Below are 21,511 nucleotides of genomic sequence, written 5' to 3'. Positions count from 1 at the left end.
TGGTGGGGGCAGGAGAGAGACCCACAGCTGCCCAGCACCCCACACAGAATGCCCCCGCTCGCTAGTTTTGCAGTACACAGATTTCTCCTCCCTCTCTCCCAGTGCCCTTCCCTATAGCTCCACCACCACAACTAAACAATGCCCCACACAGATCCCCACTGTCCGGTTCCCTGACACACACAGATCTCCCCCACTGCCCAGCACCCCAAAACACACAAACCTCCCTCACAGTCCAGCACCCAACACACACCTCTCAAACGCTCACTCCATCACACCCTGCCCCCTTCCCTGGCCACATTCACCAGCCGTGCTGGAAGGTTTCTGGCTCCTAGGGTTATAGCAGCAAGGGGGGGGTCCCCAGACTCTCCACATGCTGCACCTGCCACAAGTGCGAGCTCTGTGGCTCTCATTGGCCGGGAAAATCGCCAGTGGGAGCTGACGGAGCCACAGAGCAGGGCTTGCAGGTGGGAGCAGCCTGCAGAGCCCCTGCCAATCCTAAGTGCCAGAGCGACCTGCCGGGGGTGGGCGGGTCCCGGCGGTGCCTACCTGGGGCAGCTGCTCCCGGGAAGGATCTGGCAGGTCCCTCTGGCTCCTAGCATCAGGGGCAGGTGAGGGGTCTCCACGTGCTGTGCCTGCCACAAGTGCAAGCTCTGTGGCTCCTATTGGCTGGGAAAAGTACCAGTGGGAGCTGCTGGAGCCATGGAGCAGGGCTTGCAGGCGCCAGCAGACTGCAGAGAGCCCCCTGCCCCCCCACCCTGACCCTAAAACCCAGAGGGGCCTGCGGGGGGCGAGGTGGGGAGTCCCGGTGGTGCTTACCTGGGAAGGCTCCTGGGAAGCATCTGGCAGGTCTCTCTAGCTCCTAGGGTAGTGTTGGGTCAGGTGGGGGCAGAGGGCTCTCTGCCCACTGCTGGCACCTGCAAGCCCCACCCTGCAGTTCTGATTGGGCATGAGGAAGCCAGTGCAGCACGCGGAGACCACCTCCACCTCTGTGCCTAGGGGCTGCACTGTAGGCTTTTGCTGGCAGGCGGATGCTGGGAGCTGCCCCACAAGGAAGCACCGGCAGCCCCGAGACTTCAGGTGTGGGCGGTGAGCGGTCCCCGATATCGGAACAAAGGGCATCCTGACTGATGTGTTGTCGGGACGTGGGACAAATGTCTTAAAATTGGGACTATCCCGATAATATTGGGATGTCTGGTCACCCTAGATGGGGCCCATCTGCTGTGTTGTGGTGTGAAAATAAATATGAACTGGAAAGGGACCTAGAGCTATGGAGGGCTGAATTAGAAAAAATAAATGGCTTACAAATCAGACAACCAGTCAGAATACATGTGGTGTTTCACTGAGAGGAGCAAGGAGATACTAGTAAAACTAGATGGCATAGAGTTAAATTGTGTAAAGTGACAAAGATTGTGACATCAAGGGAAAAGTTTTTAATAAAAATGCAATTTTAGCCTTTGCTACTAAAGTGTTGTGTGATGATGAGAATGGGAGTATGGATGCAGATGCTAGGTGCCGCATGTAGAGCTCTTAGTGTAAATGGAGGGAGTTGATGGGAATTGTCTGTGATAAGAATATGCCAGGTAGACTAAATCAGTGGTTTTCAATCAGAGGTACACAGAGGTCTTCTGGGGGCATATCAACTCACCTAGATATTTGTCTAGTTTTACAAAAGCTACATAAAAAGCACTAGCAAAGTCAGTACAGACTAACATGTCATATAGACAATGGCTTGTTTATACTGCTTTATGTACTATACATTGAAATGCAAATACAATATTTATATTCCAGTTGATTTATTTTATAATTATATGGTAAAATGAGAGAGTCAGCAAATTTTCAGTACCAGTGTGGCTGTGACACTTTTTTGTATTTTTATGTCTGATTTTATAAGCAAATAATTTTTAAGTGAGGTAAAACTTGGGGTATGCAAGACAAATCGGACTCCTTAGTAGTCTGGAAAGGTTGAGAGCCACTAGACTAAAGAACAAAGTGTGTAAGATTATGACTATGTCAGTCATGAAGTATGAGTCAGAATGCTGGCCAGTGAGGGAGAGATGAGAACAACTTCTTTACATGTCTGAAATGGGAATGCTTAGGTGAACGCTGGGTAAGATGAGAACTGATAGGATATTCAATGAAACTGTATTAGCCAGGATGCAGATAGTCCCCATCATGGAAAAGCTGAGTAGCTATTGACTGAGATGGCTATGTCATGTGAGATGATGAGACATAAAATGTGTTGGCCAGAGAGTACAAGAGCTAATAGTCATGGGACAAAGACCATGAGGAAGATCTAGAGAAAGATGGTTCAAGATGCTGAAGGAGGACATGAAGATTGGGGTCAGCTTGGCAGATACACTTGACAAGAATGTTTGAAGATGAAGAACAAGAGCAGTCGACCCTGATTGACAAAATAAAGTGAAGATGGAGAAGCTCACTGCCCATCTGCATTGGAACTCCCAATGTCACTAACGCTAGGAGAGCTGAGCCGGTATTAGCAGCAGTGTCAAAAAGCCTTTATATGACTGGAGAGCTAGTGACAGTATGACCTTACAAGAGCCAAGACTGTGAAAGTTGAAAGGGAATGCGACTTTTGGTCAACACTTTTCAGAACTTTGATTTTGTTTACACTTCAGGGACTAATATTATAGAGAGAGGAAGTCTCTGTTAAAGACCTTCAATTAAGGCAATAGCTAATGCTATATATCCACTAACACTGTCACCACATCGTTCAGCTCCAAGGAGATGAGTTGAAATTATTGATATTTTTGAGGTTAAACAACAAGCAGGAAAAATCCTTTTTGGGTCTTCTCTGTGCATCAGAAAGTAGGAAAAGGGCACAAACCCAGATTTTTTTTTTAATTTTTATTTTTTAAAGCTTTGCAGGTCACCTTTAACCTGTTGAGAAGAATGAGAGCAATTCACGCTCCTTAGTTATTATTCCAGGCTATCTAAAAGCTCAGGAAGATGGCAATGCATTGGTTTACCCTCAGTTTATAATTCAAGGATATCGTCACAAGCATGAGGGCTAGGAACAGTATTTTATTTTATTTTTAATAAAAGGAAAGCTAACCATGGAGCAAATCTCTGCAGCCAAGGGGTAGATTCCTTGGCAAATTGCTGTTGAATACACACAGACCTGTCCACAGATCAAATTACAAATTTTTACACCTTAAATTGTTGTAGATCAAGAAGTAATCCTTGATTCCCAGAAAATAGCTACAAAAATGGAATTTAAAAAGCACATTGCCTACTTTTTAATGTGGAATCAGAAAAAAGGGGAATTCTGCTCATGAAATAAGTGTAATATCTGATCTACTGAGGTGTTAGCATTGTACTTTGTTTAGCGAAGAGAGATTAAAGTCCTCAGCAGTGTTTTTCTGCATAATATGAATTGGCAGTACCATGTTAATTTTGGCAGTTGCTGATGTAAATAGCTCCAAGACACATGATCTGAGGGTCAATGTTTTGTGTGTGTGTGTGGAGTAATGAGACAGTTTTTATGTAGCCTTTTTATTCCTGCTTGGTACCCTGAGAGATCTTTCAGTATTACTAACAATATATGTCTGAAGCTCTATCTGTCCTAGAAAATTAGTTTCTATATTGCCGTTGAAAATAGCTTTGTCCCATCTACAGTAGCAGTTAGATCACCAGTACCAGTTCAGAAAACGTGATTGAGGCTTGGTGGAAGTTCATATTGAACGAAAAACACTGTAATTCAGTTTAAAAAATTAAAACCAAATATTTTTCTAGGCATTTTATACTATGTCAAATTTAAACTTGCCTGCAGAGTGTAGTGGTGGTGATTTGTAGAAATCAATAGAATATTGTTCTTCTCTCTTGGGTGCTGGGAAGAGCAGTGGCTTTTAAAATTCCCTCCTCTCTCTTTCTATTTGAAGGGTGGTGCTTCCTTTCCTCCTGGCAGATGGTATGGTAGACTATGGGAATCCTACTCCTCTGCTGCTAACTAATGAGCAGAGAGGAAGTTCTCTGTATTGAGAGGAGATGAGGGATTCTAACTCTTCTTCTGGCAACTGGCAGGAATACTTTTCCCTCTTCTTCCTTACTCCTTCCCGTCATCAGAAGTTCCATTTCTCTGTTCAGCCTTGTGAAAACTAGGCAAAGCAAAGAAACACTTCAGTGACCAGGGGATTGATTCTACAGTAAATTCTGTGTATTTGGAATCATAGCAACAGGTTCTGGATTATAGCTGACAAAACATCAGGTTTCTTGTGTTATCAATTTAAAATCATAAATGAGTTTGAGTCACCTTTGGAATATCCTCATCAGTGAAATGAGATTTTTCTGTGGCTGTCAGCAGTTGCTTTCTGTGACATATCTTTAGGCAGTCTGAGGCCTATTGAGCACAGAGTATGCTCAGAGTTGCTTTGTTGGAATCATTCCGGCACATGAGTCAGGACTGAGATTCAAACTAAACTCCCCGCTGTCAAGCATTTACCCACTTAGTAGTAAAATATTTGAGCCATGATGGCAGCAAAGACCCCTTTTTTGTGTCCCAATGGAGTGCTCCTAGCCAGAGATTGTTTGTAAGAAAACCACATCCCAGAATGCTTTTAGTTAATGCCAGAGCTGAGAAGAAAACATTTTCAGTTTGACAGCTAGTTCCATGACAAGAATGGTTTATTGCTTCACCATGTTGCTCATTAACTATAAGCTGTAGCCAACCAACAAAACTGAATTAAAAAAACCGGCAACCTGTTCAATCATACCTCTACTATAAACTCTGTCTTCTGTATAATGCTTGAACTATTGCAACTGGAACAATTTCACTAAATTTCAGAGAGCTGTTCAGGTTCCCTGTGTTGCTGCTTGTTTTAGAACACTTTTAATTAGAAAGAGATGGTTACATATTTTCATACCAGTTGGGGAGTGTGAGGAAATGTAAAGAAAACTGGTTGCCCTGAACTCTGAATTATTTGAAACAAATTTTGACACTGCCCACCTTTGTGGTGATAATATAATACTGTTTCTTCTTCACCTTAGGATAAATAGCAATCATACAATCCAAGAGTCCATTCTCCCCATGAAGGAATATCCCACATTAAGAATTTTTTAGCCTGTAGAGTTTCCTACTCTTTTTGTGTGTGTGCGTGCATGTAATTTATTACTCCTGTCCCTGCAGAAGAAACCATTTCTTCTTGCACAGAGAAGTTATGCCTTCAGGAGTTCCTGTTGCTGTTGCCCTGAAATCCTCTGTGAAGAATATTCTGTAGTCCAGAAAGAAATACAGCCACATATTGAATTAATCTATGCTGTTTTCTTTGATGGTTTGTCTAGGAGTGAAGAGGATGAAAGAGGATCTTAGAGGAACTCAGATTTCCCTGTAATCATGTTCTGCTCCTTTCAGTTCTGCAAGCTGAAACCTCACAGGTCCCTGCAGAAGGATTTATGTGAGGTCACTAAAAGGGAGGCACTTGCTGGAAGTGTATTAATCTCTTCATACGTGAATGTAGAGTGCAAGGCCCTATATGAATAAAGTCTAGGGAAAATCTTATTCTTAGCCAAGGGGTCGTGCTGTTGTACAGGTCACTCTGCTGCTTCATAGATTTCCTAATCAAGCCAGCTGAACTCTGTCACTTTGTATACTAGAATCCCCAAGAGAGAGTGTTTTCAGATTACATTATAGAGGACACACAATATTTAGTTGATTGGTACAAGACCTAATTTTTTTTTTATGTCCACCATGATTTGTTACTGAATGGTTTCTAAATGTTAGTGCTAGTTGACACCCTCTGGATCTGACTTTTTGGTTGTGATTGGATATTGAGAGAATAAGGAACATACTTTTGTCATGGTTCAGGCACATGAATAAAGAGCAGGTGTTTAGGACTGCTGTATTTCCTGCCTTCCTTTCATTCTGTTAAAGAAGTGACATTTGAGTCTCTTTTGCTTCTTTCTTTCTCTCTTCCTTTCTGAGAAGGAGTCAGTAGCAACCAAGCCCAATTCCAAGGCCAGAGGGGACCACTGTGATCATCTAGTCTGACCACCTGTATAATGCAGGCGATAGAACTTCCCCAAAATAATTCCTAGAACAGATCTTTTAGAAGAACATTCACTCTTGATTTAATAATTGTCAGTGATGGAAAATCCATCATGAACCTGGGTAAATTGTTCCGATGGTTAATTACCTTCATTGTCAAATGTTTACCTTATTTCCAGTCTGAATTTGTCTAGCTTCAGCTTCCAGCCATTGGATCATGTTGTACTTTTCTCTTCCAGATTATAAAATATTTGTTCCCCATGTAGATACTTATAGACTGTAATCAAGTCACCCTTTAACCTTCCCTTTAAGTTAAATAGATTTAGCTCCATGAGTCTATCACTATATAAGGCAGGGGTTCTCAGACTGGGGATTAGGACCCCTTAGGGGGTTGTGAGGTTATTACAGGAGGGGGGGAGGCTGCGAGCTGTCACCATCCACCCCAAACCCTGCTTTGCCTCCAGCATTTATAATGGTGTTAAATATATTGTGTTTTTTTAATTTATAAGTGGGAGGGGGGTCACACTCAGAGGCTTGCTATGTGAAAGGGGTCACCAGTACAAAAGTTTGAGAACCACTGATATAAGGCATGTTTTCTAATCCTTTAATCATACTTGTTGCTCTTCTTTGAACCCTTTCCAATTTATAACATCCTTCTTGAGTCGTGGACACCGCAATTGGACACAGTATTCCAGCAGGGGTCTCACCAGTGTGAAATTCAGAGGTGAAATAACCTCTCTACTACAACTCGGGATTCCTCTGTTTATGCATCCCAAGATCGCATGAGCTCTTTTGGCCATAGCGTTGCACTTGGTGCTCTTGTTCAGCTGATTATCCGCCACGCTCCCCCAAATCTTTTTCAGAGTCACTGCTTCCCAGGATAGAGTCCCTCGTTTAGTAAGTATGACCTACATTCTTTGTTCCTAGATGTATACATTGACATTTAGCCATATTAAACCACACATTATTTGCTTGTGCCCAGTTTACCAAGTGATCTGGATCACTGTCTCAGTGACCTGTCCATTTCTTGACCACTCCCCCAATTTTTGTGTTATCTGCAACCTTTATCAGTGATGATTTTTTGTTTTCTTCAAAGTCATTCATAAAAATGTTAAATAGCATAGGGCCCTTATAGAATCCCACTGGAAACACACCTACTTGATTATGATTCCCCATTTATAATAGCAGCAAAGAATCCTGTGGCACCTTATAGACTAACAGATGTTTTGGAGCATGAGCTTTCGTGGGTGAATACCCACTTTGTCGGATGCATGTAGTGGAAATTTCCAGAGGCAGGTATATATATGTAAGCAAGAAGCAGGCTAGAGATAATGAGGTTAGTTCAATCAGGGAGGATGAGGCCCTGTTCTAGCAGCTGAGGTGTGAAAACCAAGGGAGGAGAAACTGGTTTTGTAGTTGGCAAGCCATTCACAGTCTTTGTTTAATCCTGAGCTGATGGTGTCAAATTTGCAGATGAACTGAAGCTCAGCAGTTTCTCTTTGAAGTCTGGTCCTGAAGTTTTTTTGCTGCAGGATGGCCACCTTAAGATCTGCTATTGTGTGACCAGGGAGGTTGAAGTGTTCTCCTACAGGTTTTTGTATATTGCCATTCTTAATATCTGATTTGTGTCCATTTATCCTTTTCCATAGAGACTGTCCAGTTTGGCCGATGTACGTAGCAGAGGGGCATTGCTGGCATGTGATGGTGTATATTACATTGGTGGACGTGCAGGTGAATGAACCGATGATGGTGTGGCTGATCTGGTGGAGATTTTGTAGGTGTTGGTCTCTGTCTGAGGGGTTAGAGCAGATGCGGTTGTACCTCAGTGCTTGGCTGTAGAAAGTGGATAGTGTGGTGTGCCCAGGATGGAAGCTGGAAGCATGAAGGTAGGCATAGCGGTCAGTAGGTTTTCGGTATAGGGTGGTGTTAATGTGACCATCACTTATTTGCACCATGGTGTCTAGGAAGTGGACCTCCCATGTAGATTGGTCCAGGCTGAGATTGATGGTGAGGTGGAAACTGTTGAAATCCACTACATGCATTCACCCATGAAAGCTCATGCTCCTAAACGTCTGTTAGTCTAGAGGGTGCCACAGGACTTTGCTGCTTTTACAGATCCAGACTAACACGGCTACCCCTCTGATACTTGACCCCATTTATAATTACATTTTGAGACCCATCAGCTGGCCAGTTTTTAATCCATGTAATGTGTGCCATGGAAATTTTATATCATTCTGGAGTTTTATTGAAAATGTTGTATCGTAACAAGTCAAAGTACATTGCATCAACACTATTACCTTAATCAATCAAACTTGCAATCTCATTATTAAAAAAGATACCAAGTTTGCTTGATAGGATCTATTTTCCATACACCAGTGTTGATTTGCATTTATTACATAACCCTCTTTTGATTCTTGATTAATCGAGTCCCGTATCAGCTGTTGCATCATCTTTCTTGGGATTGATTTCAGGCTAACAGGCCTATAATTACTCGGATCATTCTGTTTACCCTTTTTAAAACTTGGTACAACCATAGCTTTCTTCCAGTCCTCTGGAACTTATTGAAAGTCAACATTAACAGTCCAGTGAGCTTTTCAGTCAACTCTTTTAAAACTCTTGGATGCAAGTTATCTGGTTTGCCGATTCAAAAATGTCTAACTTTAGTAGCTTCTGTTTAACATCCTTCAGAGATTCTAGTGGAATGGATACTACTGCTTACCTGGGTAAAATTCCTGCTTATGCAGATGGATCTTTACAGCACCGACTAGAACATTGCTGGCAGAAATGGATGCTTAATCTGAAGGATTGCATCATAAAGGGGGTGTTTTTTGTTTTTTATTCCTAAGTCATGGCTATGGTAGAAACTAAGGCCTTGTCTACACTGCGTTTTTTCTGTGAAAGGCAACATTTATTGACAAAACAGTGGAGGTGTACACACTGCAGTGCCACTTTCGGCAAGGAAACACCTCTGTTTCATTGACAAAAATAAAGCCACCTCAACAATAGTCATAGGGCTTTTTACGCAAAAGTTTCATCAACAAATTGCCACTGTAGACACTGCACTTGGACTTTTCTTCTGTACCATGATTTCTATGAAGTCCTTCTCAGCAGAATTGCTCTAGGTGGTGGTCTGTCTGATTAATCCAGTCTGCCTTCATTAGGTTTTAGTCTTTTAAATTACTTGGCTGACACTATTGGTCACATTCAGGGCTGTCTCTAGAGACCTATGGTAGCACTATCAAAACAGGAGGGAGTAAATGAATGTCCAGTCTTCCCTGATTTTCATTCAGTGAGAGAGAGTAGATTCACTCTACAGGTCCTCTCGTGCTGTGACTGGTAAAAAGCGAGTGGGGCATGCTGGGCAGATTATGGTGGTGATTAATTCATGCATCCCTGAGGAGAGCGCTGCTAGCAACCTATAAGCATGCTGTACCTCAAAACACAATCACTTGACATTGATGACGTGGCAATTTAGAACTTATCTACAAGAACAATTAGTTTGTGGCAAGCTGGGGAGTGAATCTGCCATGCACTAGCCTGCTGTGGACTAACTGTCCATGTGGATCCTACTGCAGGGTCCACATGGATAGTTAATTCGCAGCAGGCTCTTGTGTCCCAGCTTGCCACAAACTAATTGTTCTTCTAGATAAGCCCTTAATATCCAGCCTCTAACCAATACCTTTCGAGGAAGAGCCACTGAAAAGATGGTCTTATGCCAATTCCAGTAGCATCTGATATCCTCCAACTTTGGATCCCAATCAATCAGGCTTTTAAACCTAGTTCAAACCCTGAAACTGAATTAGTCTTGCTGGTAGGTTGATAATACCATTGGACAGTGAATGGCAGTCAGACATGCATACTGATGCTTTTAGGTTTATTAGTAGCCTTTAATGTTTATCACTGTGTGCTGCTGTCTTGATGATGTTGCTTTGAAGGGGCTCCACAAGTTTATTTCTGAGAAATCCCAGGGAGTTGTGCAGGGTGATGGCTTTGTTTTCTGAGCGCTTCCAGTACAGTCACTCCAGAAGATTCCATTCTCACTTGTTCAAAGTGTATGTGAAGTCCCTGGGGTAGAATGTGAGACACGATGGGCTACTCTGTGGATGACTCTCTCATTTCTATGGATCCTTTTCATTTTATGTCCAGATGGAACCATTTCCCTGTTATCTTAATGTCTGGTAGAAACAAGACACTGGATGAAAGTCAGTTGGCTTAGATTTAGTTCAGATACGATGATGGTAATGTTTATTGACAAGGAGAAGCATTGTTAAGAAATAGGAAATACTGTGACCTCTTTCTCAGATGAAGGCCTTTACTCATCTATTGCAGAAGTGTTTCACAGTGTTATACTAGACTCTGCTCTGGTCCTGGGTTCCCAGAGAGTAGCAGTAGTTTGAAACTCCTTTTATACTTGGCTAGCAAAAGTATTATAATAGCTCAGTATGGACTTTGTTAGTAGTTGATTCCTTTGTCATCTCAGTGTTTTAGAACTAGAATGTATTCTGTGTGGGTTTACCCCGAAGACTCCTCTGAAGCTGCAGGGAAGACTGGTGTGAGCGTGTTACCCTTGTGCTTTGGTATTTGCTCTGGCTGCTAGTTCACGTCTGGGTGAAAACTGGGGTGCTGTCCATTCAACACTTTCAGTCTTGCAAAACTATCACGAAAGTGTAGTTTCACAGGCACAGAATCTATTTGCACTTTCCATTTGCCTCGGTGATTGATAATAGTGAAAAAAGGATATTTTACTCACCTGTCAAAAAAAAAATTTCACCCTAGGCCAGGGGTTCTCAAACTTCATTGCACTGTGACCCCCTTCTGACAACAAAAATTACTACACGACCCCAGGAGGGGGGACTGAAGCCTGAGCCCGCCTGAGTCCCACTGCGCTGGGTGTGGGGGCCAAAGCCAAAGCCTGAGCCTCACCACCTTGGGTGGGGAAGGGGTCAAAACTGAAGCCCATTGGCTTCAGCCCCAGCCAGGAGGCCTGTAACCTGAGCCCCGCTGCCCAGGGCTGAATCCCTCGGGCTTTGGCTTGGGCCCCGAGCCCCGGCAAGTCTAGCCCAGCCCTGGTGACCCCATTAAAATGTGGTCATGACCAACTTTGGGGTCCTGACACACAGTTTGAGAACTGCTGCCCCTGTGCAAATGGACAAGTACAAATTTGTGAGGCCTGCCCTGAATGGTCCCAGTAATTTCAGAGATCATGTCTTCCTTATGTCCTGTTATGATATCAGTTCTTCACAGAACACAATTAGTTATCTCTCCCAAGAGTGGAGTTTGCAGGAACTGGTTGACTTCTGTGACAGCTGGAATATGCTGCTTGAAATGGATCTGAGCTTGCCCTCTTATGCAGAACAGTGTAAGATGCATCTTTGTTCAGGTTTTCCATTAATATCAGGCTGTGAAATCCCTAACATTGAGTCTACTGGCTGGTTCTCCCAGTCAGAGAGAGAGAGAAAAGATTAAATGCTGTGGTGGGAGAAGGGAGGAGGTTTTACAAAGTATGAGTTCTCTAGTTTTTGGAAAATATTGATGGCTCTTGACCTAAAATATGTGACGGGCACCCAGATGCTCTGGTGATGGATGTTATAAATATATGTAACAATAAATAATCTAGTATTATAGCATCAATATATTTTTAAGGCTGTCTGTTTGTAATCTGCATCTCCACTAATACTTCTGTACTTCAACTCCTATTCTGTGAAAGTCCATTATGGTACTCTGCCATTATGACACATACTTTTTTGTAGCATGCAGTTACTGGTTCAGAAGAGCAACTTGCTTGGGGGCAGAGGAGCATGTTGACATGGGGGCACAGGGGGTATGAGAAAAGCTTATTCTATTATTAAGCAAATAAAATTGAGAATAAAGCTGAAAAGTAGCTCTCACAACCTCCTTTACAGTCATGAGTTTTTATTTGTTGAATTGTTTTTCCTTATAAGTAGGGCCCTACCAAATTCACGGTCCATTTTGGTCAATTTCATGGTGATAGGATTTTAAAAATAACAAATTTAATGATTTTCAGCTATTTAAATCTGAAATTTCGAGGTGTTGTAATTGTAAGGATCTTGACCCAAAAAGGAGTTGTGGGGTTATTGCAAGGTTATTGGGGGTGGGGGGGGGGAGGGGAAAGGTGTTGATACTGCTGCCCTTACTTCTGTGCTGCTGCTGGCGGTGACTCTGCCTTCAGAGCTGGGCATCTGGAGAGTGGTGGCTGCTGGCTAGGAGCCCAGCTCTGAAGGCAGAGCCACTGCCAGCAGCAGTGCAGAAGTAAAGATGGCCTGGTATGGTATTGTCACCCTTCCTTCTGTACTGCTGGTGGTGGGTTGCTGCCTTCAGAGCTGGGCATTCAGCCAACAGCTCCATTCTTAGGCCGCCCAGCTCTGTAGGCAGTGCAGAAGTAAGGGTGGTAATATTGCAACACCCTCCCTAAAATAACCTTGCGACCCTCTTTCAACTCCCTCTTGGGTCAGGACCACCAATTTGAGAAAAGCTGGTCTTCCCTGTGAAATCTGTATAATATAGAGTAAAAGCGCACAAAAGACCAGATTTCACGGTGGGGGAGGGACCAGATTTCACAGTCCATGATGCGTTTTTCATGGCCGTGAATTTGGTGTAGGGCCCTACTTATAATGCGGATAAACTTAAAAAAAGAAAAAAGAAAAAAAATCATTATGGAAGTGAGGGGTTGCTTGTCTTCAGAAGGAAGTTTACCTTTCTCTTGTATGTATTTTGATCTAGTGATTAACCATAGCTGATTACATATAATTTTTCTTTTCTCTTTTCAGGGTTTTGTTTTTGCACTGAATGTAGCCAGGACGGACCCTTGTGGGCTTTAGCAGCCCGAGGAAACTGTCAAAGGTAGAATCATCCAAACACCAGCATATACTTGGAATTTTAAGGGGGTATAGAGCAGAATTAACCTATGCTAACCTTTAATTGACTGGCATAGCAACTTCCCTTTCTCTTATTTCTTGTGGGTTTGGGTGTAAGATTTTGGTAAATGCTTGATTGTTTTAATTCTTGTTGGATAAAGATATGTATGCTGTGGTGGTTTTTGGCAGAGTTCAGTTGCAAAAAGAGTATCAACCTTTTAGAAACAGTGAAAACATAGTTTCATCTGATAATTCAGGTATACTTCATTTTTTTTTTTTTACTCCTGAGGGAATTCTACACCAAAAAAAAATTGTGCACAATATTTTAAAATTCTGCAAATTTTATTTGTCAATAAATAAAGTGGAGCTCCAGAATAGCAGTAGGAAGCACGGGCCACTGGCTGCATGGAGGTGGTAGGTCACCCTGTAGCGCCCCTTCCCGCTCCCCCTCCCCAGAACATGGACTTAGGGGTGAAGCTGCACCTGACCCTGACACAGTGCAAGAGCCAGCCCTGAACCAGAAACACCTCGGGGCCCTGTCTCTTCAAATCGAGTGCACTAGGTGTGGGCAGGCAAGGTCAGCCCGGCAGGATCGAAGTGTGTAGGGATCCAGGTGTGAGATGAGAGGGTTCTGTGTGAGGCGATCTGGGCAGTTCAGTGGGGGTCTAGGTGCAGGGGGAGATCTGGATGCACAGGGTCTTGTTGGGGGACGGGTTCCAGGTGCAGCAGTAATGGGACTCCGCAGGTGGGGTCCAGGTGAAGGTGGTTGGGGCTCAGCAGGGAGGTCTGGCTGTGGGAAGATGGGGCTCGGTATGTGTGTGTGGAGGGCATAGTGGGGGGGGTCTGGGTGCTGGAGCAGTGGGGCTTGGTGGGGTGGGGGTTCAGGTGCAGCTGGTTGGGGCTCGGTGGGATGGGGGTCTGGGTGTGGGGTGGGCGGACAGTGGGAGGCAATCTGGGTGCAGAGGTGGGTGATCTGGGTGAAGAGGGGGTCCGGGTGTGGTGGTGGGGGCTAAGTGGGTGGGGGCTGAGTGCAGGGGGGCTCTGTATTCAGGGTATGATCCTTGGTGTGGGGGGCTTGTTTTGGTAGGGGTTTGGGTATGGAGAGGGGTCCAAGATGCACAGAGGTTGGGCAGATTGGGGAGCAGCTCCACGTACAGTGAGCACTCATCCTGCAATAGGGGCAGGAAGTGAGTGTGTGTGGGGGGAACTTCCCGTAGCTGGGAAGGTTTCTCGTCCCTGGCCCGGCCGCTGCTTGCAGGAGAAGAGTAAGTCCTGTGCTCCCCAGCCTAGCTGGGACTAGCAGCTGAGCCTGGCACAGAGTAGAAGCCACCAGCTGCAGTGTCCCCAGCCCTGACCAGTCTTATCCTCCACCCTGCAATTTACCTCTCTGCTGCCTGCTCCAGGCACCTGAAATGATGTGCCTGTGCTTTTGGGTAGAGGCTCATCACCATTCTTGTGGCTTCCCTTTGTTTCACCGCCAGAAAGTCATTGTTTCTGTGGGGAAGCAAAGAAATCTGTGGGAGACATGAATTCTGCCTGTGAGAGTGGCGCAGAATTTCCCCAGGAGTAATTTTTGTTTCTAGGCACTTCTTACAGTTTTTTCAATAACCATCAACTCCATCTTTAAAATGTGGAAATAATTGTCATCTTTTTCATATATAAAAGAATGTTCTGAATCTCTGTCCTTCAGAACAGTGAAATTGTAGCACTCTGTTACAATATAACAAGTTAGTTCTTCATCCATTTTATTCCCTTAACATGGCGCAGGACCCAGGGTTGGGGCTGGAAGCAGAGCTAGGTGGCTCTACCTTGCCACCCCCCACTCCCTTGGGGGTTGGCCTGCGTGCCTCCCCCCCCCCCCATGCTGACACCTGAATGGTCCTGCATGCCCCCTTAGGGGAGCGTGCCCCACAGTTTGGGGCCCTCTGCCCTAAGGTAAGAATTTGCAGGTATGGTAGGACCACTATCAAGCTGACAGTTTTTTGTTTAGCCTAGTAACCAGGGTAATATCACTCTATACTGTATTTGTAAAGCTGGCTTTTGGTATTTATAATTAGATTATTTTCTATTAAGAGATCTGTTGACCTCCAGTCTGTGTAATTATTCTTTACTGAGCATACCTTTTTTATGAATGAGGGAATATAATGATTATGTAAATTCTCAACCATTTTCTTCTGCTACTTTTTTAAGTTTAAAACAAATAGTAATATGGTCCTACTAGACACATTTCTCTCTTTAGAAAGAAAAAATATCTATGTTCTTGTCCTGAATGCAAGTCACTGACTGAGATCCGAGCTGTTGCATATAGTGTATTATCTGATTAAAGGCCAAAACTTTCAGTATTATTTGTGATGTTATGAGATTCCAGCAAAAATGTTAAACATGGCCAACCCTTCCTTTTATATTTATTTTTAAATGTTTTTTCCTTCCCTTTTTTTCTTGTAGGCACTATTTTGCATTTCTGCAGTTTTGCACAGATTCTGTTCCCATGCAAACCGATGAGGGAGAAATACTGGAGGAAGGCAGTCCCAAGGTCAGTGAAGTTTGCTTGAGCAGGAGCTTTCTTGCTGATTCAGGGAACAGACATTGTGAACACTAACTTCTGAACTGTAAAAGTAGAATTGAACAAGTCTAGTATTACTACAGTATGTATATGATATCTGCATACACAGTACAGGAAATGTCGGGGGTGGGGGGGAAGAGGAAGCTCTTAAAAGAAACACTGAACTTTTTCATAATTTTATCCCTTTTACTGGAACTGGAAGGCCCAAAGACTTAGTGGTGGGGATTCCCTGGCCCCACTCCAGGCTGATTAAAGCATTACTGTATATGTGTTGCAGGTCAATCCACGTGCTGGTGTTTTGAGTCTTAAATATTCTTTGACTCGACATCTCACATCTTTGTCTCTATGGGTTTATTCCACAAACGTCACACCCAAGCATGATACCCACCTTGGTAGTAACTGATTCCAGGGATGCATCATTGCATCAGAGGCTGTTCAGTGAGAACTTGAATGTTGCCAGAACAGTAATGCATGTAATTGACCCAGGCAGTTGAATACCTTGCTCAGAAAGGTATTGCTAGTTTAGTAAGTTCACTGGGGAGATGTGAAGGGATACAGGATAGTCAGTTTTCAAAAAGCTGCTTCCTTTAGCCTAAGATGTACTTGTTCCAATTTCACAAATGACCTTGGCTCTTCTGTGTATTGACATGGTACGCTGACTAACCTACTGCTTCACAGATGTTCAATTGTATTTTACTGTCCTGAAAACTATGATCTCTCCAGAAAGCTAGTTCAGTATTCACTTTGCTACTAGTATGTGTAAATTGTATTGCATTTCATTTTAAATTTCAACCAAAACCAAATTCATACTAGCTTGTTTGTGCTAGATTTTAGGTATCTTCTCACTAAGTCTGAACAGGACAACCGTATTGAGGATTGGGAAAATCAGTCTAATTTTTTCAGGCTTTATTATTCCACTGAAACACATTCTTACGTTTTTTTTCACATATCTGCATACCTTAACAGAATAACAAATTATCTGAGCTATGCATGTACCTCAAGGTGATGGTCTTTTAATACAAAGAGAGCTGCTATGGTGAGTCTGTGGAATTTCTTGGAAAATGCTTGGGACAAAGAGCTTTTAAATGGTTTTGGGAGGAGGAATTGCTGAACTTCAGAGTTAGTCAATGAAAACCGTAGCAGGTTCCAAACTGTTGTTAGAACAGTGGTGCATGTAATTGACTCAGGCAGATGAATACCTTGTTCAGAGGGATTTTGCTAGTTCAGAAAGTTCGCTGGGGAGATGTAAAGGGAAAAAAGATGGTGAAATCAGCTACTAATTCTAGAAGCTCTGTAGCTTTGTTTGATGAGCACTGTGATTGGTGCTTTTTTTTCAGCAAAGTAAAAGAATGTATCTATGGGTTTCATTCTTTTGTGAACACATGAGGAGCCTGACTGGGAAAGAACTGCCTAGTTTGAAAAGTGTCTTTGCCTCTGTGAAAGCAAGCTTTTCTTTAGTACAGTTAATTGTGGTGGTGGGGTTGGTAATGACCGCTTCCTTCCTGCTCTCCCAAATATATTTTGAAAGGAAAGTTTGTATTTCTAGAGAGACTCAGGGTAGCTGAACAAGTACACTGCTGGCTGAAACAACTGGTTACCATTGCAAGAAATTGGGAGATTTGTTAATGTGCATCTTCAGTCTGATTTTATTATTCAGATAGCTGTACAGCACTGGCATATATCAGAAATGGGGTAGGGGGCAAGCATTAGTACATCTAGATCTTCTTCCCATCATACACTGGGCTAGATTGTTTACTAAAATAGATTTTTCTGGTGCTTTTTAAGTGATTGTAGGTATGAGCCTTCCTTCCCTCCCATTGAGAGACTTTTTTTTGTTTGTTTGTTTAAACGCCATTCAGTTGATATTTGATTTAAATTTTCCTCTTGATTTCAGTCTGCCATCCTCTCAGTTGTACCATCTTGTACATATTAAACTTTTCTTTGGCATTTACAAATATTTGAAAGATAGCTATTTTCTGTGACCCCAATTTTGTATTCTGGGTGAGCCATACATACTGTTTAGTTACACATGTACAGATGTGAAGGAACGGGATTTTTTAAAATTTACCATAAGAAAAAAATTAAGTTTCCAAGAAAAATAAGTGTATCCTTGTGGAAACAAAGTGGATTATATGGCTCTTGGTTCATTATTGCTTTGGTCTTGTGTCAGGCTCATTCTCCGTGTTCTGGAGAAGTGTCCTCTTTCAGAATCATGGCATTAGAGTATCTATCGTCTACACTAGCTCTGGACTGTCTCTGCCCTCCCTGGCCTCCAAGCATTCAGTAATAAATAAAGGCTTCTGTGCAACACTTATGGATACGTGCAGTTCTGAACAATAGATTTGGCTACCTTTTTTTCTTCCCTGCTTTGGTGTGGGGTCTTTGTATCCATATTTTTGAGTCTTTAGAATCCTTTCATTTGCTCCCACTATCCTCAAAGTCCCACATTGCAACCATCATTTTTCTGACTTAAAAAAGAATGTCTTCTGAGTCCATAAATAATGATTTTTAATTTCCAGAGTGGTCACAATCTCCAAACCTACAGGAGAAGGCGTTTGCCAGGAGAAAGGACTGTGAGTCATGCGTGCAGTGCAGAGCGTATTTCATGCATTGTTTCTTTCTTTGAAAGTACAATATTAACGCTGTGTCAAGTAAGGCTACACTGCTGCAGTTCATGGAGCTAACACCCAGTGTACCTTAGACCATTTTTACACCAGTATAACTTTTAATTATTTCAGTGAGGATAATTTTTATTTACCCCACTGTGTGTATGAGATCAGAGTCTGGCCTCACTTGTTTAGCACCCGTTTAAAATATTAATTCACTTCTAGACAAGTTTTTTGTTCTTATTCCTACACAAATGAGATGAAGGTATTGTAGCAAAGCAAGAGGAAGAGTCCAGAGGAAGCTTCAGGGAGTAGGGGACATCTGGAGCTTTTCAGACTTGGAGTGATGTCGAAGGAAATTTCAGTTAGTGGGATCAGTGTGTTAATTGGCTGTTTCTGGTATAATGACTAGCAGTGAAATGGTTAAGTACTGACATTTTATATTACTGTCTGATTCATAGCTGATTCATTGAGGTAAAGGGAAAATTTATGCTTGTTTGTGCTGTCCCTCGCTACAAGCTCAGGAAAACTCACTGGATCTGTTTAAGCTTAGTTTTTGTTTGAGGTGATTTAGCAACTATCATGGTGTACATTTTAAAAAAATGAAAGCTTAGATTCTGAAGCGCATACTCAGGACTCTGATGATAGAATGGGTTTACGTAAAAAAAAAAATTGATTTTTCATGAGCGAGAGAGAAAAATATAGCCTAATGGCATAGTGAGTGAAAAGACTGGAGAAGCTTCCTTCCAATGCATCTTAATCGTGACGGTCAGAACCCCCTGCTGCTCCAGTCCTGGGCTCCACCTGCAACTCTGCCAGGTTGATGCCTGTGACATCCACTCTTAGTCTAGTCTAGTCTAGTCTAATCTTCAGCGGGTTTCTGAAGCATGGAGACTAGTATAATTACCTCTGTTCCACCTAATCACTTACAATATGCCTAAGATGACGTGCTAAAAAGAAGTAGAAAACTGAACCAGACTGTATGGGACATTTCACACTAGAATACAAAATGTTTCTTGTTATGTCCCACAAAATCCACTGGGCCAGCTCTAAGTAGTTCTTTGTGTATGTGCCAGTGTTGCTCTTGCTGTAGGTGCTCGTGTATGTGAGATAGGATTTTATTTTTTTAAATAGTAGCAGTGTCTGGGGCTGTGCATATGTCCTATGTTAGGAATCAATGCCTACAGCAGAGCCATTCTCTTGGCAATATAAAGGGTACAGCTCGGCTGTAGTAGACTGCCTGATTGGCTTTGTTGGTTGACTGGTAGGTAGAGAGACATCCTGTGTCTCCTTGAGCTCCCATTTGAGGCCCACAAAAAAATAAAAAAAAACTCAGAAAAATTCCCCCCTGTGCAGTAAGGTGAATTGTCTTGTGCCAATTGCCATAGTGGACTCTCAACCTTTAGGGTTTAAACCTTTCCCTACATATGATGGACTCATTCACCTGGTCAGTACCCTTTATGCCAGGAGGAGAACCACATCCTAGGTATATTTTTCTTATCAAGAACTCATGCATGCAACTAAACCTTCACCTGCTCGAGCAATTGATTTGTGCCACCTCAGATCCAAAGTAGGCATCCACCTCCAAGGAGTCCAAAGGGTTATCCTCAACAAGTGCACCTTTGAGCATACACCATGCCTGGGGTCTAGCAGCAAAAGGAAGGCAGGGAAGAAAACTCCATTCAAATGGACAAAGGTCATATTAATGCTGATCATCCTAACATCAAGGCTATTAGCATTGGCTACTGCTGTCTCAACATCCGTGTAGTCGACTACCACTTTTGCACTGGCCTTGGTACCAGCTCCTCCAGCACCAACACCCCAACACAAAAGTGAAGCCAAAAGAAAGGACTGAGTGGAGATTTAATACGACTCCAAGCATAGAGAGGTATTGCCCCTTAGAAAGAATACCAAGAGATGATCAAGACACCACATAGTATCTTGCTCCCATCTGAGAGCACAAAGATCTTTGGTAAGAGAACTGATTAAATGTTCTACTCCTTAGAGGACTCCAGGGCCATCATGTGATCACTGAGCTTCAACATACCAATCTCCTTTGGGAAGCCCTACAAATATCAGCCACATTATAGACAGACAGCTCGCATCTTCCCAGGATGGGGAGGCAGCATATCTATTACAAAAACAATCACAGTACTTGAGGAAATGTCTGTCATCTGCCTCTGTTGCTCTCCCTGTCCTGTCATCCAGATGCCAGATTTGATGGGAGTGTCAGAAGCCACATGACCCTATCAGGCGCCAGTCTTTTTGGGGTTTGCATTTGCTCCCATTCCATTGAGCTTAGGCCGATATCACCTTGGACAGATGAGTGTTGGAGATGGTTGCTCTCAGCTACCCTATTCATTTCCACATCCTCCCTTTTACTACCCCTCTTCTCTGTCAGTCTTCAGGGACCCCTTGTCATGAGAGCAAATTACAAAAAGTGGCATTGTTGCCTTGTCTGGGAACTTGGAAGAGGTTCCTTAGGAGTAAAGTTTGTTTTCCTTGAAGAAAGGGGGCTTTCGTCCTATCCTAGACCTGTGGAGACTGAACAAATACATACACTACCTCAGATTCAAGATGGTAGTGCTTGCCTTAGTCAATTTTATGGCCTGAGACTAGTTTTGACTTGCAGGACATGTACTTCCATATAGCAATCCACCTGGCCCACAGGAACTACTTGAGATTCATGGTGATATCAAATAGCAGTACTAGATGTTGCCATTCAGAATTTATACAACACCAAGAGTATTCACAAAGTGCCTAGCAGTGGTAGTGGCCTCTCTACCTGAGAAGGGAAGGCAGGGCTTACAGGTCTACTTCTACCTAGATGACTGGCTGCTCAGAGAGATCACAGCAGGAGGCAGCAGTGAGCTTGGAATGCACTCTCTCTCTGTGTTGATCCAGCTGGGCCTCCTAGTGAACTATGAAAAATCATCTTTCCTTATCCCATAATGTAGAATTCATAGGATCTATGATTGATTCCAGATCAGAAAAGACTTATCTGCTTGAGGACAGGTTTGAGTTGTTACAGGCACTCCTTCAACTGATAGACTGAGACAATATGGAGTTGGCTTGTATGTGTTTGCTAACGTGTCTGAACACTACATGTTGGAGCTTGCTAGACTTCATCTTGGTCCTTCCAACTCTGGGTCAGGTCAGTCTGTTCTGAGACACATTGAATAGACAGGAATGTTTCAGTGCTCTAGCGTGTCATTGTAGAGCCGGCTTGGTGGTTGGACCGCGCAAATGAACAGAGACCCCACAAACATTTTCCTCTTTTTCAGTCCTCTCCCTGACCAAGACACTGATCACAGATGTATCATGAACAAGCTGGGAGCTCACTCGGATCTCTTATAGATTAAAGGGACCTGGTCCCTGGATGATATGGAGCTACAAGATATGGACATCCTGAAGCTCAGGGCTACTAAACTACTCTTCCCCATCTGTCCTCTGAAATTCAATAGTG

At 43.2% G+C, this 21,511-nt stretch overlaps 1 protein-coding gene across 6 annotated transcripts in view; it reads left to right on the top strand.

Moving 5' to 3' along the window:
* Positions 1 to 12,789: 12,789 nt before the first annotated feature.
* Positions 12,790 to 21,511, top strand: part of TNRC6B (trinucleotide repeat containing adaptor 6B) — a 217,752-nt gene continuing 209,030 nt past the window's right edge. For 5 of the 6 annotated variants that reach the window (XM_050916884.1, XM_050916874.1, XM_050916864.1 and 2 more), the window contains exons 1-2: positions 12,796 to 12,862; positions 15,322 to 15,409. In XM_050916884.1, the coding sequence (XP_050772841.1) occupies positions 15,365 to 15,409 (45 nt within the window). In that variant the 5' untranslated portion in view covers positions 12,796 to 12,862; positions 15,322 to 15,364. Of the gene's footprint in view, positions 12,863 to 15,321; positions 15,410 to 21,511 lie in introns of all 6 variants that reach the window. The other variant, XM_050916818.1, reaches the window with a different exon arrangement.

This window comes from Gopherus flavomarginatus, chromosome 1 (assembly GCF_025201925.1).
Source record: "Gopherus flavomarginatus isolate rGopFla2 chromosome 1, rGopFla2.mat.asm, whole genome shotgun sequence".
Taxonomy (NCBI): domain Eukaryota; kingdom Metazoa; phylum Chordata; order Testudines; family Testudinidae; genus Gopherus; species Gopherus flavomarginatus.
This window is presented reverse-complemented; position numbering and strand designations above follow the sequence as displayed.